At 37.8% G+C, this 22,772-nt stretch overlaps 5 protein-coding genes across 6 annotated transcripts; 4 read left to right on the forward strand and 1 right to left on the reverse strand.

The window, feature by feature from the left end:
• LOC105169835 (alanine--tRNA ligase, chloroplastic/mitochondrial) lies at positions 683-7,638 on the forward strand. 2 transcript variants are annotated; one of them, XM_020696392.1, is made up of 13 exons: positions 683-814; positions 1,410-1,550; positions 1,645-1,853; positions 2,545-2,723; positions 3,132-3,210; positions 3,533-3,667; positions 3,799-3,948; positions 4,037-4,147; positions 4,252-5,169; positions 5,344-5,616; positions 5,903-6,112; positions 6,409-6,566; positions 7,035-7,638. In XM_020696392.1, the coding sequence occupies exons 1-13, from the start codon at positions 715-717 to the stop codon at positions 7,369-7,371; spliced, it is 3,000 nt and encodes a 999-aa protein (XP_020552051.1). In that variant the 5' UTR covers positions 683-714; the 3' UTR covers positions 7,372-7,638. The 2 variants fall into 2 exon arrangements, with proteins under 2 accessions (XP_020552051.1, XP_020552052.1); XM_020696393.1 differs by having other exon boundaries at positions 685-814; positions 1,440-1,550.
• On the forward strand, positions 7,981-9,623 carry LOC105169836 (expansin-like A2). The gene is made up of 5 exons (XM_011090376.2): positions 7,981-8,350; positions 8,440-8,549; positions 8,637-8,815; positions 9,018-9,150; positions 9,229-9,623. The coding sequence occupies exons 1-5, from the start codon at positions 8,227-8,229 to the stop codon at positions 9,484-9,486; spliced, it is 804 nt and encodes a 267-aa protein (XP_011088678.1). The 5' UTR covers positions 7,981-8,226; the 3' UTR covers positions 9,487-9,623.
• Positions 12,203-15,051, forward strand: LOC105169837 (cytokinin riboside 5'-monophosphate phosphoribohydrolase LOG5). Its single transcript, XM_011090377.2, has 8 exons — positions 12,203-12,281; positions 12,651-12,877; positions 13,014-13,111; positions 13,210-13,240; positions 13,393-13,492; positions 13,591-13,661; positions 13,824-13,967; positions 14,174-15,051. The coding sequence occupies exons 1-8, from the start codon at positions 12,218-12,220 to the stop codon at positions 14,309-14,311; spliced, it is 873 nt and encodes a 290-aa protein (XP_011088679.2). The 5' UTR covers positions 12,203-12,217; the 3' UTR covers positions 14,312-15,051.
• LOC105169838 (NAC domain-containing protein 35) lies at positions 16,398-17,752 on the forward strand. The gene is made up of 3 exons (XM_011090378.2): positions 16,398-16,709; positions 16,801-17,069; positions 17,181-17,752. Exons 1-3 carry the CDS (start codon positions 16,502-16,504, stop codon positions 17,604-17,606), a joined length of 903 nt encoding a protein of 300 aa, XP_011088680.1. The 5' UTR covers positions 16,398-16,501; the 3' UTR covers positions 17,607-17,752.
• On the reverse strand, positions 22,058-22,758 carry LOC105169927. Its single transcript, XM_020696513.1, has one exon. The coding sequence runs from the start codon at positions 22,696-22,698 to the stop codon at positions 22,162-22,164; it is 537 nt and encodes a 178-aa protein (XP_020552172.1). The 5' UTR covers positions 22,699-22,758; the 3' UTR covers positions 22,058-22,161.

A 22,772-nucleotide genomic window follows, 5' to 3' on the forward strand; every position in this document is an offset into this window, starting at 1 on the left:
TGCAGATTTGGAAATGCAAAATTCAGGTAAGATTTATATGAATGAAGCTGGCGACAGAATTTCAACTTTACCTCCAAGTTTGCTTGAAATGAGGAGCTGCGACACCATGTGGGCTGTTGGGTACATGGGGCCTTTGTATGATAAGTCAGAAATGTGTTTAGGCAAAGCAAATGTGAGAATTCATACCTTCCATTATGCTGTTTGGTTAGAAACATGGAGGTCCTATTGTTTTTTTGGCCCTCAGCTCATACAGCCGCTGAAATAAATAATTGTGCTAGGACTCCCTCAGCAGAATATGAAATTTCTTCTACGTAACTATAATAATTGGGCAGTTAGTTTGCATACGTTGTTTACATATTGATTGACAGAAACACACTGTTTTTCCATGTCGCTGCTGTCAAATTGTAGATAGTTAGACCATGAATGACAAACAAATTGATTGATCAATCCTAAGGGCCTCTGGCAATTTGCATATCCAACTTCCCTGCAATAAAATTAAACCATCACGGTGCACCCCTCAAAATTTCAAGCATAAAGTCCCAGGAAGCCAAACGGGGCCAATCATTAAATCTTACTGATTTCTAATAAGGTTTTAATCATGTGGATATCCCCAAAAAGCTTATCCGTTTCTCGCTCGGTTCCAACTTACATAACGGTCAATTGACAACACTCAAAGAGAACATAAAACAGATTCTCCAAAACACAGCGAGGGAGATGGGAAGCTTCAAGCTGCCCGTCTCTCTGAATAGCAGACATGGCGGCAAATTCGTGCTCCCATTTCCCATTTCAAGAAGCTTCTCGCCCTTTATCACTGGTAATCTCTTCTTTGTTCCGCTAAACTTTACGCATACACACATACTACTTTATACAGCCGTCCCCTGCTTGTTGTATGTGTTTGTATCTCTTTGTTTACAGCTTCGAATGTTTTCTTGGACGAATACTGTCTTTTTTACTTTCTATTTTTTTATTTTCTCGATTCAATTTTACTTTGAGGCAGTTTGGGCAAGTTGAGATTTCGGAGATTTTTCTGGCTTTCATTTCTTTAAGATTTTATATCAGTTTCTTAAGGGTCAAGTTCGTGTGGGCTTATAGAGTTATTATTAGAAGCAAGTATCGTGTGGAAACGAGCAACTTTTTCTTTTACTCGTGTTTAATCTACTCTTTGTGGCTCGGCAGGAAGATGTGAATTCTTTTTTCCTTTAGCATTCATTTATCAGTGACTTTGTTCTGCTTGAATGAGGAAGTAGAGCTGAAAATTTGGAGTAACAATGGCCTAGTTTTTCCCGCGTAATTCATTAAATTTTTATAGATGGGCTCCAAGCAAATTTTTTCTTGCAACATTTTCTCCATATCAAGGCAACGTCTGATTGTCCTATTTTAGAGGTGCTGAGTTTTTTTTTCCTGTGTAGGATGTGATAATTCTTGTGATCCAAACACAGGTACTAGAGACCATAGAGGCTTTATCATTCAGACTCTAGCTTTAGTGGGTCCTCGTAGGTTGAGCTATAGGGGTTCCCATGCAAAAAGATCTCAACATTTTACTGCAAGAGGTAAGTATCTCCATCATAAATCCAAAGGGGAAAACTCATACTTCTTTTTTCGACTTTGGAAGACCACATAATGTGAATATAATTTTCTGTCCAGCTTCAGCACAACCTTTGACTGAGGAGCTTGTTGAAGATAAAAACTCGGATCTTTCCACAAGTGGTGATTCTATCCGCAGAAGATTTCTTGAATTTTATGCCGCAAGAGGTCACAAAGTTCTTCCAAGTGCTTCTCTTGTCCCAGAGGATCCAACAGTTCTGTTAACTATTGCTGGAATGCTTCAATTCAAGCCTATATTCCTTGGGAAGGTTCTATATGCGCTTTCTCAGCTTTTTTACTTAAGGTCCACTAGCATTGCATGAGAGAAAGCAGGACTTAGTTGCATATAACAGAAAAATAAAGAGAGACTTCTTAAAAGCCATGTTTTCTGAAACTTATTTTTGTCAATGTAGTTCTGAAACAGATTGAAACCACTAGCTCTGCCCTATTGATGGATGGTCATTCAAACGAATCAAGCTCCACTGACCTTGATAATTATGCAGAGTGTCTGCGTGTGTGAACGTGCATCTATATTATGTGTGGTTGTGTCTTTGTTATTCAACTTTGGGTGGGTAGAAAATCTGCATTGGAGTCTCAGACCTCAACTTTCTAGCAAACATATAAAACTCCACTTCTGCATATCAATATCTCGAGGACATGCCTTTAGGACCATATTAGCATTTTCTGCACCTATTGAGAATGAAAAGGACTCCTATCTCAGATAGACTCTGGTGTCAAAAGAGGATATGTACTAATAGTTGATGCCCTTTATGATGTTATCTGGAATTTCTCTAAAGTGGGAAAATTTAGCATCATACACCATCATGCTAGGGGAAGAGTTTTCAGTTTGATGACTCACCTGTGGCTATCACTCGTTGTTAGGTTTTAGACGTTCTCAGATAATGTTATTAATATGCCAGTCTTGTTATAGATTTATCTTTGTCATTTAAATTTTCTCAGGTGCCTAGGGAAGTGCCCCGTGCAGCAACTTCTCAGAGATGCATACGCACAAATGATGTGGAGAATGTAGGTCGAACATCCCGGCACCAGACATTCTTTGAGATGCTTGGAAATTTTAGTTTTGGAGATTACTTCAAACAAGATGCTATAAAATGGGCCTGGGAGCTTGCAACAGTAGAGTATGTAATTCTGATGAGTTTCCATTTAAAATTATAATTTGAAAAATTCCCCTGTTGATTCCAGACACGATGCAGCTAAAGACAGTACTTTGGCCTAAGAAGTCTTTGTATTAGCCTCTTTTCAATAAAGTCCTTCTTGTGTGCCGCTGTTGTTATCTTGTGCCTGATTGAAATGAAGACGTGTTCTCTTGCATTTTAGAATGTATTTTGGTCACTGAGGAAATGCAATATGCCGTTGGTATTGATTCATATATGTCTCTTCTTTCATCATTCCTTTATAAAAGCTTACTTTTTCACCGAGTTCTGTTTGATTGATTGTAAATTTTTAGTTATTAATTGACTAGGAGATATCAGTTAATTTTTGGCATATCCATCTGTTCATGCTTGTGTAATTATTATTGTTTATAGGTTTGGACTACCAGCTGACAGATTATGGATTAGTGTGTATGACGATGATGATGAAACTTTTTCAATATGGCATAATGAGGTAAGGTGAAATTTACTTCTTTTACCATGCTTCCATTATGTATATCCGTTTTTATGATTCAAATGCACATTAAATAAAATCTATGACTCCCTTCCACGATAACATTCAAGAATAGTTAGCAGTTGCCCCCCTCTCTCTTTCATGCTTCTGAGGAATCTATTTATTGGTTGCCAAATTATGTCCATATCTAATTGTACGCTGTTTCTTGATCATACTGAATTATTGGCTTGTTAGAAGCCATATAAGTTTATGTTGCTGTTACTTTCCGGACACACAATAGAATGATGTGCAATTATTTTTCACTTCACTTTTCTTCTCGCAGCTAGGTGTTCCTGCACATCGCATAAAGAGACTTGGTGAGGAGGATAACTTTTGGACTAGTGGAGTCACTGGTCCCTGTGGCCCTTGCTCTGAGATTTATTATGATTTCCATCCTGAGAAGGGATATTCAGATGTCGTAAGCATCTCCAGGAGATATTCTAATTTTCTCTATTGGTCAAACTGCAATTCTTGTGTTTTCTAGGATATATCCTAAACCTTTTTACATCTCTTATTTATTAATTTGATACCATGTCTAATGAATAACAGGATCTTGGAGATGATGCTAGATTTATAGAGTTCTACAACCTCGTTTTTATGCAATACAATAGAAATGAGGATGGATCACTTGAGCCCTTAAAACAGAAGAATATTGATACTGGCCTAGGCTTGGAGCGCATGGCTCGCATTCTTCAACAGGCAAGTTTTGCTGCAAAATAAGAACACCAATGATTTCACTTACAATGGTCCATTCACATGCTAAACTGTCAATATTTGCTTTTCGCAGGTTCCAAACAATTATGAAACTGACTTGATTTTCCCTATCATAGAGAAGGCCTCAAATTTGGCAAAAGTTTCATATCAACTAGCAGATGAGTCTACAAAAACAAACCTCAAAGTATGTTAATGGTGAAGTTGCGATATATGTCAATCTTTCTTTCAGACAAACTGATTAAATTTTCTAATTTTTGAATTATTTCACAAAAATCTCACCATATTCAGATAATTGGAGATCACATGCGTGCAATAGTTTATCTTATATCAGATGGAGTTTTTCCATCAAATATTGGGAGGGGCTATGTGGTTCGACGTCTCATTAGAAGGGCTGTTCGAACTGGCCGGCTACTTGGTATAAAGGGGGATGGCATAGGAAACTCTGAAGGAGCATTTTTACCAATACTCGCAGAAGACGTTATTAAATTAAGCACCAACATAGATCCGGATGTAAAAACAAGAGGCTCCCGTATCCTTGATGAATTAAAAAGGGAGGAACTTCGCTTTGTGTTGACACTTGAGAGAGGAGAAAAGCTTCTGGAGCAAATGTTAATTGATGCATTGTCCAATGCTCAGGAGAATGGAACTGTACCTTGTTTATCTGGCAAGGACGCTTTTCTTCTGTATGATACGTATGGATTTCCCGTAGAGATAACAAAGGAGGTTGCTGATGAACGTGGGGTTGGTATAGACATGGATAGTTTTGATATAGAGATGGAGAACCAAAGACGTCAGTCTCAGGCTGCTCATAATACAGTCAAACTCTCAGTTGAAAATGGAGCTGAGCTAACAGAAAATATTCCAGATACTGAATTTCTTGGTTACAGCACCCTTTCAACTAAAGCAGTGGTTGAGGGTCTCTTAGTAAATGGTAAGCCTGTAAGACAGGTTTCTGAAGGAAATGAAGTTGAAGTGTTACTAGACAGGACGCCATTTTATGCAGAATCAGGGGGTCAAATTGGGGACCATGGCTTTCTATATGTTACTGAGTCTGGAAATCATAAGGAAGCAGTTGTAGAGGTCAAAGATGTCCAAAAATCCCTGGGTAACATTTTTGTTCACAAAGGAACAGTCAAAGAAGGTGTTATAGACGTTGGCAGAGAAGTGGAAGCTGCTGTAGATGCAAACCTGAGGCAACGGGCAAAGGTGTGAGTCTTTATACTCATCTTTGTGTCCATTTCCAAAAGAAATCATGCCCCTGAAACGGGTCCACGAGTTACTTACGCCAAGCATAATGTGAATTATGCTCTTCACAACTTTGTTATATGTGCACCTTTCATGTAATCTTAGAGCATTTCCTTTTATATGCTTCCTTTTCAGGTCCATCATACTGCTACACATCTGCTCCAAGCAGCACTTAAGAAAGTAATAGGCCAGGAAACATCTCAGGCTGGTTCTTTGGTGGCTTTTGATCGCCTCAGGTTTGACTTCAATTTTAATAGATCTCTTCGTGAAAATGAGCTTGTGGAAATTGAACGCCTGATTAATCAATGGATTGGAGATGCAACACTCCTTGAGACGAAAGTGATGCCCCTGACTGATGCAAAGAAAGCTGGAGCTATTGCAATGTTTGGTGAAAAATATGGCGAGCAGGTTTGCTCTTGTTCAATATTTTCCCCTTCTCAGTACTAACTGTAAGATGACTCCTTCTCCTTTTCTGACTCTCTGTTTGCATCCGATGCATTTCTATATAGATATCAATTGAAAACTCCGGTTCTTGTGTGTTTTTCCTTACCCATGGCTTGCTCAGATTTGGGGCCTGTATGTCACAATTCAAAGATCTTTCACTTTTTGATATCCATGTCAACAAACTGGAGAGATAAAGGCCATGTACTGAATTTATCATGTTCATGTGATATATTTTTCTACAACTGCATAGGTACGTGTTGTGGAGGTTCCCGGTGTATCCATGGAACTCTGTGGTGGTACCCATGTAAGCAATACTTCTGAGATACGTGGCTTCAAAATAATTTCTGAACAAGGAATTGCATCTGGGATAAGACGCATTGAAGCTGTTGCTGGTGAAGCTTTTATCGAGTATGTCATCACCAGAGATAACCACTTGAAGCAGCTGTGCTCCTCTCTCAAGGTATGCTATTTGTGGAAACTTCCTCTCATACATAACCTTTTTCCCCAGCATCTTTTTCCATGGGAATAAATTCACCGTGTTTATCTCATTTTGCAAAATTATCCTTTTTTGTCCAGTTTATCCGTAATAACCTTCTTCAGGAAGCTATAAAGTCTAGGTTGTCTGTGTACTATTACATAGGATTTTGCTGAAATTCTAAACTTGGAGTTGACACCAAATCCGTTTGATTGATTATTATCATCTTCCTGTCCTTCCATTTTCATGTGTTATATTACTAAAAATTGTTGTTTTTGAAGGTGAATGCTGAAGATGTTACAACTAGAGTAAATAATCTTTTGAAAGATCTACGAGAAGCAAGGAGTGAAGTTTCAGCTGCACGTGCGAAAGCAGCAATTTACAAAGCATCAACCATTATCAGCAAGGCATTTACTGTGGGATCTTCGTCAAAGATAAGGTAAATGTTTGTTCGATAGTAATGATGCTAATATATTCTCTACTTGCATTTTGGCATCAACTGCAAGACTTCTTATCTTCAAACATGAAACCAGTCTTGCATCATATTTCAAAGAAAAAACGTGGGGAAGTTCCGCAATTTGTTGCGTATTTGTCTTCCACAACACAAGGAAAAAACATGGGGCAGTTTTCCTATATTTTAATTTTGGGCAACTCGAGTTTTGTATGTTTTCTGGTGAAGTGTTGTCTATGAGTCTTTTTTCAGTTCCAACAAAGATTTACTGAGCAAGTACTTGGGGTGCTGGTATTAGTCCCAAATAAAACAGAACAAACCTTGAGAGAAGACAACGGCACAACGTAATCTTTTATCTGTTTGCTAAATCATGATGGATTAATGATAAAGCCTCAAAATAGCATTCCAGGCCCAGTTAACCATCATATTAACTCGGAACAAAATTGTCTGGACCAGGGTGGTAGTTGAGAGCATGGATGATATAGATGGCGATGCATTAAAGAGTGCTGCTGAGTATCTAGTAGATACTTTACAGGATCCAGCAGCTGTGGTTTTGGGTTCATGCCCGGATGATAAAAGAGTATGTTTAATTGCTGCATTTACTCCGGGAGTAGTTAACCTCGGGATCCAAGCAGGGAAATTCATAGGGCCGATAGCCAAGCTATGCGGTGGAAAAGGGGGTGGGCGGCCTAACTTGGCCCAAGCGGGCGGAAGTGAACCTGAGAAGTTGGTGGTTGCACTTGAAAAAGCTCGTGATGAGCTTATGTCACTTGTTTCTGAAAAGGCTGGTTGAAAATATTATCATAATGAAACAAAGCATTAGCATGTAATTCACAGGCAGGCAGCGTGGAGTTGTAGTAGAATATGAATATTTTGCATTCAAGTTGCAAATGCCGTTTCCTTGTTCCATTTTTGAGTTTGAACTCGCTGTTGTAGATTATGAATGATATAGGGGGTTGGGAGTGGTTGTATATAGAAATAGATTGATCCATCAAAATCCCAATTTCTCTGTATATTGCTGACAGTAATCGTTTTCATAAATCGAATTAATGTGATGTAATAATGAGTAGTGGGTTGTTGTAGGATATCCCATATTGTAAGGAATTTGATTGTGATGAGTTAGTTAACTGAAGGGGGGAAAAGAAGGCCAAAAGGCAAATAATAGCAGAAGAAAAGGATATCTGAGTTGAGAGGGCAACTGAATTTGTTAAGAAATCGAGAATAGCATTGCGTGTACCAATTTGTTAAGAACTCAAAAACCACACCACCTCAGGAAAGTGGATGGATCCACATGAAAATCAGTATAAAAACAGACCATTTTGTTTAAAAAAGTCGGTGTGTCCAAACCCACTAACACTGCCAACCCAATTAAAAATATACACTTTTTAATTTTTTGAAAGGATGATAATGTGAAAGGCGCGTTAAGGGCAAGTGCTTGTCTCTTTCCTTCTCATCTCATCGCATCACAAGATTTCAAATATAAGATTCAGCACACAATATTTATTTATATAATATATTACAGCAACATATGAGTTAGGATTTACCTGTTTCTCTTCTCCACCCCTTACGCCTTCCCCCTCACACTATATATATCTCTACTCTGCTCATGATACCCATCACCCCCAGAGAGAAACTAATTACATAGAAGATGACAGGTGGTGCTATGCTGTTGATTATATCTCTCCTCCTGGTTGCCTCCTCTGCAATCGCGTGCGATCGCTGCGTCCACCAATCAAAAGTTGCTTTCTTTTCCAAAGCTGAAGCCCTTGTGTGTAAGATTTATTAATGATTCAATATTCAACATTAATTTCATCCATATTTGTGTTTGAATTGAAAAAAATACAAGTAACTAATAATGCAGCGGGAGCTTGTGGGTATGGTTCTCTGGCAATAGGATTCAACGGGGGTCGCATTGCAGCCGCCGCACCCTCCATTTACAAAGAAGGAGCTGGTTGCGGCGCATGTTTTCAGGTATGTATCTCATCCTTAATTGAATGGATCTACCTTTTAATATATATATATATACATGATGAGATGATAATGATGTTGAATATGTAGATGAGATGCAAGAATGAAGATATTTGCAGTAAAGAAGGGACTAGGATAATAGTGAGTGATCGGAATGAAGATAACGGGACTGACTTTGTATTGAGCAGCAGAGGTTTCATGGGGATGGCGAAGAAGGGAATGGGTCAGGACATATTGAAACTTGGGGTGGTTGATGTTGAATACAAGAGGTTAGCACCACTTACACATATACCACATACACTAAATAAATATTATTATTATTGAAGAAAGAGATAAATCTGAAATATTAATTATGAGATTATGATATTTGGAAAAGGAGAAGTAGACCCACCACAAAGTATAGGAAATACTTTATGGTATTGGCCATCTCTCTCTGTAATTGGATTCCAACTTATATGATATGAATTACAGGATACCATGTGATTACAAGGACAAGAATCTGGCACTTGGTGTGGAAGAATCAAGCCACAACCCTAATTATTTAGCCGTTAAGTTCTTATATCAAGGTGGTCAAACAGAAATTGTCGCAGTCGACGTGGCTCAGGTGTGTATTCATTGTAACTATAAAAACAATTAGAAAAATATTTATATATAAGGTTATTTTTTTGATGCGTACGTGTAGGTTGGATCATCAAATTGGAAGATGATGAGTAGAAAGTACGGTGCTGTATGGGACACAAGTAGGGTGCCGAGTGGGGGTTTGCAGTTCCGTTTTGTAGTGACTTCAGGGTTCGATGGGAAATGGTATTGGGCCAAAAACGTGCTGCCTGCGGATTGGAAAAACGGTGTGATTTATGATTCGGGCCTCCAAATCACTGATATTGCTCAAGAAGGCTGCTCTCCTTGTGACCTGCAACAACCCACTTACAAACATCATTAATTATACTACTACTACTTGTACTTCACTACACAACATCATCATCATCATCCTTAATAATCCCATTTGTTGGTGGTTGTAAATAAAATAGCAGTTTTACTACTAGTGTTATATATTTCTACAAATAGAGTAGATTAGAATGGGGCTTCTCATTTATATCCCATATATAATATTCCAAAAATAAAATTGCCGTTCGGATTCTCAATAGCAAGTATGGAGCTTTTGGGGACAGGAGCAAGAGGCACCCAATGGGCCACCGCAAACGCTATTGCCCCAAACTCTAACCACTCATCTACTCTTTCTCAACTTGGAAACATTCAACTTAACCAAATATCTTGTTTAACTTCATACCACCTTTCTTTAATTTACAATTTTTCAAAATACTAATAATAAATGCATACTTGTTTTATGTTGTTCTTTGTTATACAAGTGCTGGGACAATTAAAACTTTTTCAGTCCCACAATTAACAAAATAGGTTTCATAAAATTAAAAAATATGGTATTTTTTTGTTCTAAAGACAACAATCACCGAATTAGGCACGTATCTGCCTAATTAAGAAAATGAGATTGCACTTCTTGTCCTATATATAGGACCATAAAATATGGGCTATTGCAAGTTTAGTCCCACATGAAGAGGTTAACAAAGCATGTCTTGTAAAATTGAAAAACACTTCCAAAAACAGATGACCCTTTTTTTTGTTTTAAGAAAATCACTTACGCATTTGGTCAAACTAGATATTCTTGGTTGGAAAAATAATCGTGGTGCATGGAGGGAAAGTTTTGGTTCTTCTCATCCCATGTAAATTTGTAATAGCTTTAAAAAAATATTTTTTTTTTTTTAAAAAGCTGACAAAACAGAAATAATAATAGAGCTGAAGTTGAAAGTGGATGGACTCAACTTGCAGGCCTAAAAGATAGGTGAATGGCATTAGCTTAGTTTTGGAGATTGGTATTTATTGATTAAAGCAGGAGCAAATTGAAGGATGAGTTCCCGATGGGGCAAGATGAGAAAGAAACGGCCGCCGCCGCTACAAAAATAAAAGCGCCGCCCTAGGATCCATTACATGAATACCACCCTCCTCCATCTCTTTCAATACAATATATCTCTATCTCTTGCCAAACCGGAAATTCCCAAATCAAATTTATGATTGTCTGTCTGTTTGTCTTGTCTGTCTGCCTGTCCTCCCCCCCAAAGAAGAAAGAAGAAAGAAAAAAGTAAATGTGCAAATACTCAAAACAATTATCATTTTTCTTTCACCACTGACGCATGGGATATTGGGACTCAATAATAATTTCTTCTGTTCTATTTTCCAAAATTGTACCCAAAACATATAAGTGGTCGGGTAGAGGCAGCCCACTCTCCCTCACACACTCATCAATCATGGATATACAAAAATCGACGGAGAAGATCTTACCCTACTACTCCCTACCTACCTACTCCTACTACTACTATCACTAACCAAACCTAAGTGCGGGAGACCACCCCCTACTCGGATGAAGGGATATATATTAATATATAATTAGGCATGAGGCATTGGTTGGGGTGGGGGAGGACTGCATACTGCATATATATCATCATACTTGGTTTCTGGAAATGGATAAAATGGTAACCCAAGACAGAAAGGCTTATCAGTCAATTGCTGCAACCAGCTGCACCAAATTTAATATTTATTTAAGATTTATGACTCCATTATTATAATAATTTAATTATGATGTTTAATAAGTATTTGAGCGTTATATTTTATATATTTATGTGGCCTATTTATTATTGAATTTATTATAATATTATGAGTTTTAATTAAGTTACTTAATATTTTATAACGGTCAAATTTTTACAACTAGTTAAAGGATCATTAACTTTCTTCATTCGACACATTGATAGAGATATTCCTTATATAGCATATGAGTTTGACAAACATATTTATACTCCCACAAGTATTCTTAGAGCTTTAGCAATGTGATTGTGGACTAATTCCTAATTTTTTTATGGTTGTGCACTGGGATGAACACTGCTGAGAGCTAATAAAATTTTATCATGGTGGTTAAAATCTGCACAAATAGAGAGAATCATAATTTTAGGTGAGGGTCAAATGTTTTCCATGCCTAATAAATAAGTGGAAATGATTGGGGTTGCAGTTTTGCATTAAAAGCCTTAGGGAGGAGTGTAAGAATGTATGAGCTTAGTTCATAATCCAACACTACCACTCTCTACTCATCGATTTGACTCCTGATTTTATGTATTTGTTACATCCCCTCTCCCTCCTTTCACTCCTCTTCCATCCTTCTCTTACATAAACATAATTGGTAGTTGGATAATTTACTGATTGATTAATAATAATGGGTTATAATGATTTTCAAATAAAGATGGATACATATATAGAATTAAATCTGTGAAGAATATGGAAAATCTTCAAAAATTAAAAGCTGCATCATTTTATTTTACCTAAAGTGAAAATATTAAAGCTCAAATTAATTAAAAATTAAGGTAATAATGGAATTAATGTTTATTTTTTCTAAGGTTTCCTTAATTGTTGTATTTACTTAATAGGAAAGTGGTGTTTATTAGCTGGAGAGCGAGATTTGCAGGTCATATACACCCATTTTGTATTCAATTCAATTTAATGGTAATGCATTTTGTTTTTCATAATTTTGAATAGTGATGTGATTCCTAAACCATATGAATGAAATATATAAAGAGGGGCACAGCTCTCTCTCAGTATCTTTTGATAAGAAGATGAGGGTGGGGGTTAGAGCTGAATATACAACTATACTCTTGTTTCTTCTTCTATTGCTTCTTTGTAAGTCTTTTTCTATTTCTCTCTTAATTTACACAACTATACTGCACCTGGATTTGTAATCAATATATAATCATATTCAAACCCACTACTCCATCTCTATGTTAGTTAACACCACTTAACATCTACTATAGAGAATATATATATATATATATATATATATATATATGATTGGCGTGGGACGTGTAGGGTGGGGGTTGAAAGCGCAAAGCCCAACTCCCTCATCACCCTAAGAGAAAAGAAAAGCAGTCATTCTTTATTATCCTTTTTGTCCGCATTTAATCATCTCAAAGATGGCCTTTTTTTCAATTTAGATTTATATTTTAGTTTTATTATTGACATGATGCATTTGTGGTCGTATCCTTGTTATAGCTGCAGGTATATGGTTGAGTTTCCCAAGTGCAATTCCTTCACTTCCGCACTATCCTTCTCCTTCTCCTTCTTCTCCTGCAAACACGATACACGATACAGTTAGAGAGACAATGATGGATGAAAAACTTGTGAAATCAAGATTCAAGAGGGTCTGCGTCTTCTGTGGCAGTAGTTCTGGCAAGAGGGCCTCTTACAAAGAAGCTGCGCTCGACCTAGGCCGGGAGTTGGTAACACTACTACTCCCTTTCTTCTACTCATTTTCACATTTCCCCACTCACTACATCTATTTGTTTCCGGATATTGATTACGTGATCGTCAATGTCACTATTCTTTTTATTAGTATTATTATATATTTGCATGAAGGTTGCAAAAAGGTTGGATCTTGTGTATGGTGGGGGGAGCATTGGGTTGATGGGTTCAGTGGCTCAAGCTGTTCATGCCGGTGGCGGACATGTTCTTGGGTAATTCTGTTTCTATTTAACCGATTCAACATATCTTTAACTATTTGTATTGCTTGTTTCTTTAACCAAAACCTTGTGTCGGACCTTTTACATCACAGGATCATACCAAGAGCTTTGGTTGGAAAAGAGGTGGGTTCCCTAATTAATCAATTAATTTCCTTAAATTACTCTATTCCCACTTTTTCAGCAGTAGGGTCTATTATCACCAAGTTTTCATTTAAGCCGTAAAGTTCATCTAAAGATCGGTTTTTTACCTCTACTATGATTGTGATTCATTGCAGAGGACTGGTGAGCCTGTTGGGGAGGTGAGAATGGTGGGTGGTATGCACCAAAGAAAGGCTGAGATGGCCCGCCATTCTGATTGCTTTATAGCTTTGCCAGGTTTAAGCTCTCCTAACTTGTCAAATATTCCTTCATTCCGGCATGCATATCTGTATATATTAAGGTTTTCAAGAGGCCTTCTTTATGTGGTTTATCAGGTGGTTATGGCACTCTGGAGGAGTTGTTGGAGGTCATCACATGGGCTCAACTGGGCATCCATGACAAGCCTGTAAGAATATGTTTTTCGTGCGGAAACAAACATACCCTCCCATCTTATACCTAAATTATTGGACCACTGAATAACTTTTTAATCTATTTGTTTAGTGTAGACTGTGGACTGTAGAGTGGATTTGAGCATGGCTAATATTGAAATTGTAAATGATTTGATTAGGTTGGGTTACTGAATGTTGACGGCTACTACAACTACCTGCTCACTTTCATTGACAAAGCGGTGGACGATGGGTTCATAAGGCCTTCTCAGCGTCACATCTTTGTGTCTGCCCCAAATGCCAAAGAGCTGGTTCAGAAACTGGAGGTTAGCAGTTAGTTTAGCCTGTGTTATTTGACAACAATCAAATTAATTTTCTTGAGGTTCTTTTTCCAACACTCTCAAGTTTCATCAAAATGGCAAAGACAATATGGGCTGATAAGGGAAAGAATCTCCACAGCTCTGCCTTTCTTCATGTTTGTGTGTGTGGGGGCTGTTGTGAATGATGGAATTTGTTTTGTCTTTGATCATAGGAATACGTGCCTGTGCAAGATGAAGGAGTCGCCAAGTTAAACTGGAGCGTAAAAATTGAACACCCACCTCCTCCACCTACACCAGCATCCAAACAAGTGGGATTCACAGCCTTGAAGAAGGCTGAAATTGCTCTGTGAAGGAAAAAGGAGTAGACTTTGATTCTAGAAATAGTAAAACAGATTTAACAAAAGTGGTAATTAGGCGTCTTTGTTGGAATCTTGGTTGGTACATGCATGCTCTAATTAATCACAGGGCCCACCATAATGGTGATGTGGTGTAAATTCAAGAAGAAGGAAGGGGAAGGGGACATAAGTTATTTTCTTCTTGTATTTTTGGAAGTGAAAAATATGCTTTTGTATGTCCCCTGGCCCCTGGCCTGGGTGTTGGATATGTTGATATTTTGGTAAGAAAGCAAGCAGAAGGAACAAAAGGAATACAACAAATTGTTGGTACGTAGCAGCTTTATTCAGTATATACTCAGCTCAGCCTCATTCAGCATTTCTGCATTTTTTGCCTGACGCCAGCCTTGCTGTTTTTCTTATTTTAAACTAGTGTTTTTGTGGTGGGAGATGAGATGATGGTTTATGGGTTTTGCACCTCACCTTTTGTTTTGTGTTATCTTGTGTTTGTGATTTGCTCTCAACTCTCAAGCAAAGGACAAGACAAGTAGCAGTCTATCACCTTTTTCCCACAACTTGCACAAAAGTAGCAGTCTGACCTCTCATTTCTACCACTGCCCTTCAATTTCTTCTTTCCTTATTCCAAACATATTCAGCTTCCTTCTTGCTACTTTTAGTCTTGTACAATTATTTGTTACACAGTGGGGGTTATGTTTGAGGGAATATGGATATGGATCCATTGGGCATTGCTGCCCCAACAAAATAGGTTGTATGTTGGATCACAATGTGCAAATATGTGTTTTTAAAGATAAATTGGGGTAGGTAGGATATGTTGAAGCGAAGCCCAATCATTTTTGCAGGAAAAAATAAAACACAAAAACCCCTCTGTTGAATCAAAGATATGAGAAAACAAGTTGTGGGGACCTTGAGATGAGTAAGTTTTGGGTTAATATGCGTATTTCATTTTCTCAAGGCGACAACCATAATGAAATTTCAAAGAAAGCTAGTTTGAGATAATGTAATAGATGTGCAAAAATTCTTGTATGAGTTTAGAGTTGGATTTGTCAAAAATTAGAATATATGGGGATTGTGTTTGTGTGTGTCGGGGAGAATGGGTCATGGGTCAAGAAATGCATTGACGTCGACTTTGCAAGTCAAGGTGGGGGCGGGGCTGTTAACTTATGTGGCCTGCGCCTGCCAACCATTCTACTTACCTTTCTCTGCCCAAATCACCCCTCCCCACTCCCCTTTACTAATACCACTAAATTACAATTTACAATGATCAATGGGAGGTGGCAACGACGCGGTTGTGGTTGTGCCCCCTCTGCCCCAATAAGTCTCTCTTATATAGTTTAGTTTTCAATATAAATACATTATTGGAGTGTTTGCTATTACAATTAAATATTTTGTCATTATTTTATTGAAAATATGTTAGAAATGATGCTTTTATTTATACTCTCTACTTTTGAATTAAGTTTATTTAAATAAAAAAATTATAAATAATTTTGTACCAACTTTTGCAATTTATTGTACTAGCTTAACGTGGCTATCCCCCAAGTCATGGGAATATGGGTATTGGGTATTCTGTGTTTAAATAAAACTCATTGGAATATTATAACCAAAGATTTATCATAGAGATAAGGTATTTGATAAACTCAAAAGCTTGTTCTAAAATATTTCTCTTTTTCTCAACCTAATTTATAAGTTTGATTAGAAATACAACAATCAGGACTGTGGTGTCGTCTGTTGAATGTGAAATGAGGATTTTTTTATTGAGAGAGGTGTACAAACCTCAATGTTGAATGAAATTGAATTCTGATACTAGTATTGTGTTTTGTTTGGTTGTATGACTAATTCAACCATCACTTACTGCCAGACCAGTACGTATTACCTCCTTCGATGCAAATTGGATGGACCCGTAGTGAGATAATTAGTCTTGATTGGAATTTCCAATTCCCATGGGGGTTACCCAAAAAAGTGAAAGCAGCAATCAAAATCAAGGGGAACTTGGACTAATAATCCAATAATCAGGACCAACACTAAAAACTAGTACAGAAACCGCGTCATCAACTCTTCTTGTCATTCACAAGACTTGACCACTCAACTATTTTTTGGAATGGCCCATATAGACCGACCTATGTTCTTTCTTTGATTCTCGGACGGACCATCAATCAATAATGTTCTTCTATATATAAATGAACTCTCCACATGGAGATTTATGTATGTGTGTTTGCAGTAGCAGTCAGCAGCATGGATGAATCAAGATGTGAGGTAGAGTTGCCTGGATTCAGGTTTCACCCCACTGAAGAAGAGCTCTTGAATTTCTACCTCAAAAGTATGGTTTTCGGGAAGAAATTACGTGGCGATATCATCGGTTTTCTTAATATATACAATCATGATCCCAGGGAGTTGCCTGGTAAACATTTTTCCTTAACTCTCCCAAACTAAAAATGTGTGTGATTGATTCTTCTAGTAATTACTTTAAGTCATTATGGTAAATCAAACAGGTCTGGCAAAAATTGGGGAGAGAGAATGGTACTTTTTTGTGCCTAGGGACAGAAAACATGGCAGTGGAGGGAGGCCTAACCGTACTACTGAACACGGCTTCTGGAAGGCAACCGGGTCGGACCGTCAGATACGCAGCATCTCTGATCCCAAGAAGATGCTGGGGCTAAAGAAAACGTTGGTGTTCTATCAAGGTAGAGCGCCACGTGGAACAAAGACCGATTGGGTCATGAACGAGTATCGCTTGCCTGATAAATACTCACCACCCAAGGTAGCTCAAACCAGCTTTAATTGAAGTAAACACTTTGTGTCAGCTCCTCTAACTTGATACTGCTATACCTTTTTGTTTTTCAGCTAATCTGTTTGCATGTACGTAATGCAGGACATAGTGTTGTGTAAAATATACAGAAAGGCAACATCCTTGAAGGAGTTGGAGCAGAGGGCTGCAATGGAAGAAGAAATCCAGAGTTTTCGGGCTTACACTTCACCACCACCACTTACCCCATCCATTGATGCCACCTCAGTTTGCAACCAGTTTGAGGAGTTGAATCCCACCATTACCGAAAGCAATAGCATGGGACTCAAGAAAGAAAATGAAGGACTAATGCTTGTACATGAGAAATATGGAGACACATTTCAGGAAAGTAGTAAAGTGAGGACTTGCTCTAGCCTCATGATGCCAAATGGCAGGCATAATTTAGCAGAGCTGCAGCTCCCTAAACTCAATATGGACTGGACCCAAGACTCTTTCTGGACGCAATTTAGCCCCTGGCTCGACAATTTCACCCCTTTCTTCTCAATGTGCTAATTAAAATTTCTGAATTCTATTAATTTATGTATTACCATGCTTACGGCTAATCTCAAGTACTATGACTGGTAAATTACTCCTCTTGTTGTTTCCATGTTGACACTTACAAGTGAATTACAACAAGGTTGATTTGTTCGAGCCGGTTTTTCATGTTCTAGATATAGTTTGCAAAAGCTCTGAATATTCTGTCAATGAACATTTGACATCTTAAATCCCCAACTTTCCAGTGATTGGAAATGGAACATATTAGTTTGGCATCTGGACTATTACATAATGGCAAGCCAACGTGATGAATTCTACATGTATCAGACTATATGCTGCCAAAGATTCTTTAAATTCCATACGCATATTCTTGCAAGCACTGATCAGTGGTCACTAATGGTTCAATCTCAATGAAGTTTGATAACACCAGCTTACTAGCTAAGCTGCTTGAGATTAATAAGAAGGATTTGCTGCCTAAGTCCAATTTATGCTGTTAGATAATTCCATATGAATGGATAAATCAGTCAATAACTCTCATATCATCTTCATCAGCTGTTCTTCGACCCTGTTTGACAGTGTGCAAGGCGGCATCGATTTTGTTGAATTCATTTAATTTTGTTTTTTTTCACTTTGACTCAATAATTTGGTGGGCTGCAGCAGCTTGGATGCTGAAGCCCATCCACTTTCCTGATGAGCCTTTGCCGCTGTCATATAGGAAAATAAAGACTGAATCACAACCTCCGTTACTGATTCAGCTTCTTTTTATGTGTATACAATGTGTATACAATGGACATTGTTTCCTTTTCCTCATTCAGGGCTTTGGCCTTGTGTCTGTTATTGAAACTCAAGTCTTTTATGGCATTCTTGATAATCTTCTATGACTTTCCTGCAAGAACAGATGACCATTTATGTAATCCAAATTCCTTCTTCCGACTGCTGAAAGAAGCTATTCTGCATCTTAAGTTGTGTGTGATTTTAGTTGCTCCACAAGCATCCAGTACCTTGATATGTCTGTCCAATATTTCAGAAAACCATATCTCCTCGTGTTCTTCTGAAATGATAAATATGAGGCAACATGAGCCAATCATGAATGCTGATACAAGTTCTGAAGGTTACTTAGTAGCTGATTAAGGATAAAGAGGAAGGAATTCCTTCAGAAGCTCTCAGCCGGCATAAATGCTCTTCAAAATTGCATCACAGCAGGATTGGATACTGAGGGAAAGCTATTGAATGAGCATGGAGATGTGGCTTTTACCTGAGAGGTGAGGTTGAGTTTTGTTTCAACAAGGCTTAGGATTTGGACAGGAAAGTTGATCAATTGTTGCTGTTTCATCTGTAATTTGTCTTGGTATATTAAGAAGGTGACAAGAAGAATCTTAATTTCTGTGCCCGTAAAGGAGTCATGATGTTATCTGGATCACCCTGCTACGATGGCAATGTTTCCCACCATTAAGAAACACCTCAATTTTATAAGTTGAATTTTTAATTATAAAGTTGTTATATTAAGGAATAAATTATTGCAGCATATCAGAAGGTTTTGCAGAATGGCACATGAAATTAATTACATGCACAAGTTCAACTGGTGACCTGCCCCCTCTAACATGGAAGTGCTGCCGCTACAACATTCATTTTCTTAATGATTCTGCACAGTTATTGTAGCCAATCCGGATTAGACAGATCATATATCATTGCCATGAAATGTCGTGTCATCTTTATCTATCTGCATAAGTTTTAGTACAATGAACTAGATGCTTTCAGGTTCTGCTTTGGCATGGAGAAACAAGTAACCATTAGGCCAGAAATATAGTATTCCTATGCTGTCCAAGGATTAGCAATCAAACTTCTATAATGATGTATGCAGTAGAGGCTACCTTTTGGCATCCGTACCCAGTATGTAATCCATGACGGGCGAACAATGTCAGATGTGCGTCATATTGTTAATTTCCTGGTTCCATTTCATATACGACATTCTTCACATGGAAGTATAAATTATCTGGCTTTGTGGTCTCCAAAGAAAGGCACAGACCAGCAAAATAATATCTTTCTCGCTTCATTTTGCTGAGACACAGACTTCGTCATGATGCAGCCAAACTTTCATTTACGTTCTCTATCAAGACTTAAGTGCAGATTCAGCCACGGAGGTCGATTCAAAACATGACAATGAAGGAAAATAATGGTACTATCATTTCTTGGAGGAGGCAGGATGTAGATGACAACTCATGCATGCTCTGCCTCATAAATATGGATTATCCCTTGAGATTTTGATAAATAATATATAATCACAGTTCTTATGGTGGTAAACATTACATAGACATGGCCAGAAAAATAGTGAATCCAGACCAAAATCACATTACTACTAGTTGAACAATGAATTATGATTATACGGGTAGCTATTGCAAGAAACAGGACGGCAGAACTTTCTGGATCATTAATTAGTATTCCAATCGTAAACCTTTTTGGCAGATAGAAAACGAGGAAGAAATGGCACTTTCACCTTTGAGATCGAAAGCCTTTGACCATGGTCGTTCTCTTAGCTTGCCCTCTGGATCACATCCTGCCATGTCCCAGTATTGTCCAGAGTTAGAGCTGCTGAGGCCTCCTGTTTATCACTGTCTGCAATGAATAACAAACTAAAAGACCTCAAAAGTTTGTATGGCAACGTTGATGATTTGCTTCTGTTGCCTCACGTTCACTGGATCATTTCGCAAGAAAGTCTAGAAAAATGGGTTGAGCGAATATTGGATCGTTATATTAAGCTTTTGGATGCTTGCAGCTCAGCTAAAGATCTCATTTCCGAGACAAAACAAGATGTTCAAGAGCTACTTTCTGCTCAAGGAGAAAGGATGTGCAGGTTGTCAACTGTTATCTCACATCCAGAAGAAGGTCAAAGAAGATGATCCAAAAGTTCTTGAAAACGCTGAGGAGTTTCAGAAGTAAAGACAATGTCCTATCCTTGGAGAATGATGAAGAAACAATGTTTCTAGTCTATATGTTAAGTGAATTGGAATCAGTTACTTTTGCCATGCTTCAGTCCTTGTCCTATTTGAGTCACGAGTGGGACTAAGGAGCAAGCAAGGCAGAGTGGCTGGTCATTGGTGTCAAAGCTACCCTCTAAGAAAGTGTTGCATCAGTGTGAAGAAACAGACACCAATGAGTTCAAGAAGGTGGATACTTTCTTGCAAATGAGCCAAGAAGATGAAACACAGGTTAAGGAGCTTATGAATCACTCTAAAGAGATGTACTCAAGCATTCAAAGTCTTGAAGAGGAGTTAGAACTCTTGTTCAGGCAGTTAATCAAAACCAGAGTCTTCCTCCTCAACATTCTACCACTAGAATTAAATTTATGATTGAATCCAAAGTTATGTCGTTTAGGAAATGAATTCATACTTGTACATGAAAGATATAGCTGTACGTCCCCTGTGGTGACTAAATGGAAGGCATAACACACAGATTACATCCACATGACTTGTCGACTTTCCTAACGTTTGAGTGTGTTTTACTCATTTACGCTATCTAACAACTCTCTGGCACAGCTATTTATGCTTGTCAATCTTTTTGCACATTCACAGTGGATATAATCAGACATTTAAGTAGCTGAATCTTTTAATGTTGTGTTAATTAAACAATGGATGTGTTTGAGATCAAATCAACAGAACTAACTCTGTCTGAATGTATAGTTAGCTTGTAATAGTTCATCTTGCCTGGTATTCAGTTCATTCTAAACTTACTCCTAAAATCAATATATCATGATAATGTAAAACCGAGAATTAATGACATTAGGTGATAAACATTCTGAAAATTAGTTAAGGCATACAGCTTATCATATGGGTGCAACCATCTTGGCGCACACCTTGCTACCATCTCAGCTAACTGCTTACAACTAAGAATTACAGAATGGCCTATTAGATGCTAGACCTTGAAACTTATGAACAATGATTTGGCTTATCGAGATCATGCCTCCTTATTATGTAAGTCAGTTTTAAAATAGCAGATCAAATAATGAAGCTGGATCTGTATAATTAGAGCTCCTAGGTTAAAAAAGTTCATCACTTCAAGCTCTGTTTTTTTTTTGTCTATTTTTACAAGAGGATGGGCTTGACATATTCATCATCCGAGTATAATTACATATTACTGCAAAGAGTTTCAGATGGATCCTTGATATTGCACGTAGCTTTGAGAGATCAAGTTTTTATATCCTTTAATGCCTAAAGTAAGCTAGCAGATGATTGGCAATTTCTGGTCAAGGATGCAATTAATATACATGAAGCTTTTAGTTATTTTCTTGTTTAACTGAACCAAAAATGGGGAAGGGTTAACATTTACTTTAGCGTGTGATATTATGTAAAGTAAATGTGATAAAGCTTCCTGAACATAAGATATCATACAGGAGAGTTGTTACTACCATCATGATGGATAACATGATCAAATATCAGAAATGGGACAAGTCATATAGAAGAAATATTTGTGTTTATTTTCATCATTCAGAATATAAAAGTATAATTTCATGTACAGGTATAAGCTACCCATCTTTCCCTGATATACAAAATTTTCAATCTAATGAAGAGTTTAATGGCTAATGGTTGAGAATGTTGAGGAGGAAGACTCTGGTTTTGATTAACTGTTTGAACAAGAATTCTAGCTCTTCTTCAAGGATTTGAATACTTGAGTCCATCTCTTTTAAGTGATTCACAAGATCCTCTATCTGTGCAGAATTTTCTTGCCTCAGTTGCAAGAATGAGTCCACCTTCTCGAATTCATTCAAGTATGTCTCTTCACCTTGATGAGATACTTTATTGGAGTGGATCAGCTTTGATAACAATGACCAGCCACCCTTCCTTTCTTGCACCTTAGTCCCCATCATGTAGGACAACAAAGACTCAAGCAGGGAAAAGGTAACCGATTCTGAATCTTTTAACATGTACACAAGAGCCAATGTTTCATCGTCTTTCTCCAAGAACAAGATGTTGTCTTTACTTCTGAAACTTCTCAAGTTTTTCAAAGACTTCTGGATCATTTTCTTTGACTTCTTTCTGGAGGTAAGGTAGCTGCGGAAGCCATGAACATCCTTTCTTCTTGCGGAAGACAGAAGGTCTCGTACATCTTGCTTCATGACTGAGATCAGATCTTTGGCTGTGCTGCAAGAATCCAGAAGCCTGATATAATCATCCAGTGTTTGGTCAACCC

This window comes from Sesamum indicum, linkage group LG8 (genome assembly GCF_000512975.1).
Source record: "Sesamum indicum cultivar Zhongzhi No. 13 linkage group LG8, S_indicum_v1.0, whole genome shotgun sequence".
NCBI classification, from domain to species: Eukaryota; Viridiplantae; Streptophyta; class Magnoliopsida; order Lamiales; family Pedaliaceae; genus Sesamum; species Sesamum indicum.

Bases quoted from the DNA above. Each gene is read 5' to 3' on its own strand.
- LOC105169835 (XM_020696392.1), top strand. From the start codon at position 715: ATGGGAAGCTTCAAGCTGCCCGTCTCTCTGAATAGCAGACATGGCGGC. The intron at 3,668-3,798 runs GTAAGCATCTCC...AATGAATAACAG, and splicing joins AGAAGGGATATTCAGATGTC to GATCTTGGAGATGATGCTAG. The intron at 5,170-5,343 runs GTGTGAGTCTTT...CTTCCTTTTCAG, and splicing joins ACCTGAGGCAACGGGCAAAG to GTCCATCATACTGCTACACA.
- LOC105169836 (XM_011090376.2), top strand. From the start codon at position 8,227: ATGACAGGTGGTGCTATGCTGTTGATTATATCTCTCCTCCTGGTTGCC. The intron at 8,351-8,439 runs GTAAGATTTATT...CTAATAATGCAG, and splicing joins CAAAGCTGAAGCCCTTGTGT to CGGGAGCTTGTGGGTATGGT. The intron at 8,550-8,636 runs GTATGTATCTCA...TTGAATATGTAG, and splicing joins GTTGCGGCGCATGTTTTCAG to ATGAGATGCAAGAATGAAGA.
- LOC105169837 (XM_011090377.2), top strand. From the start codon at position 12,218: ATGAGGGTGGGGGTTAGAGCTGAATATACAACTATACTCTTGTTTCTT. The intron at 13,241-13,392 runs GTGGGTTCCCTA...GATTCATTGCAG, and splicing joins GAGCTTTGGTTGGAAAAGAG to AGGACTGGTGAGCCTGTTGG. The intron at 13,968-14,173 runs GTTAGCAGTTAG...CTTTGATCATAG, and splicing joins AGCTGGTTCAGAAACTGGAG to GAATACGTGCCTGTGCAAGA.
- LOC105169838 (XM_011090378.2), top strand. From the start codon at position 16,502: ATGGAGATTTATGTATGTGTGTTTGCAGTAGCAGTCAGCAGCATGGAT. The intron at 16,710-16,800 runs GTAAACATTTTT...TAAATCAAACAG, and splicing joins TGATCCCAGGGAGTTGCCTG to GTCTGGCAAAAATTGGGGAG. The intron at 17,070-17,180 runs GTAGCTCAAACC...TACGTAATGCAG, and splicing joins ATAAATACTCACCACCCAAG to GACATAGTGTTGTGTAAAAT.
- LOC105169927 (XM_020696513.1), bottom strand. From the start codon at position 22,698: ATGAAGCAAGATGTACGAGACCTTCTGTCTTCCGCAAGAAGAAAGGAT.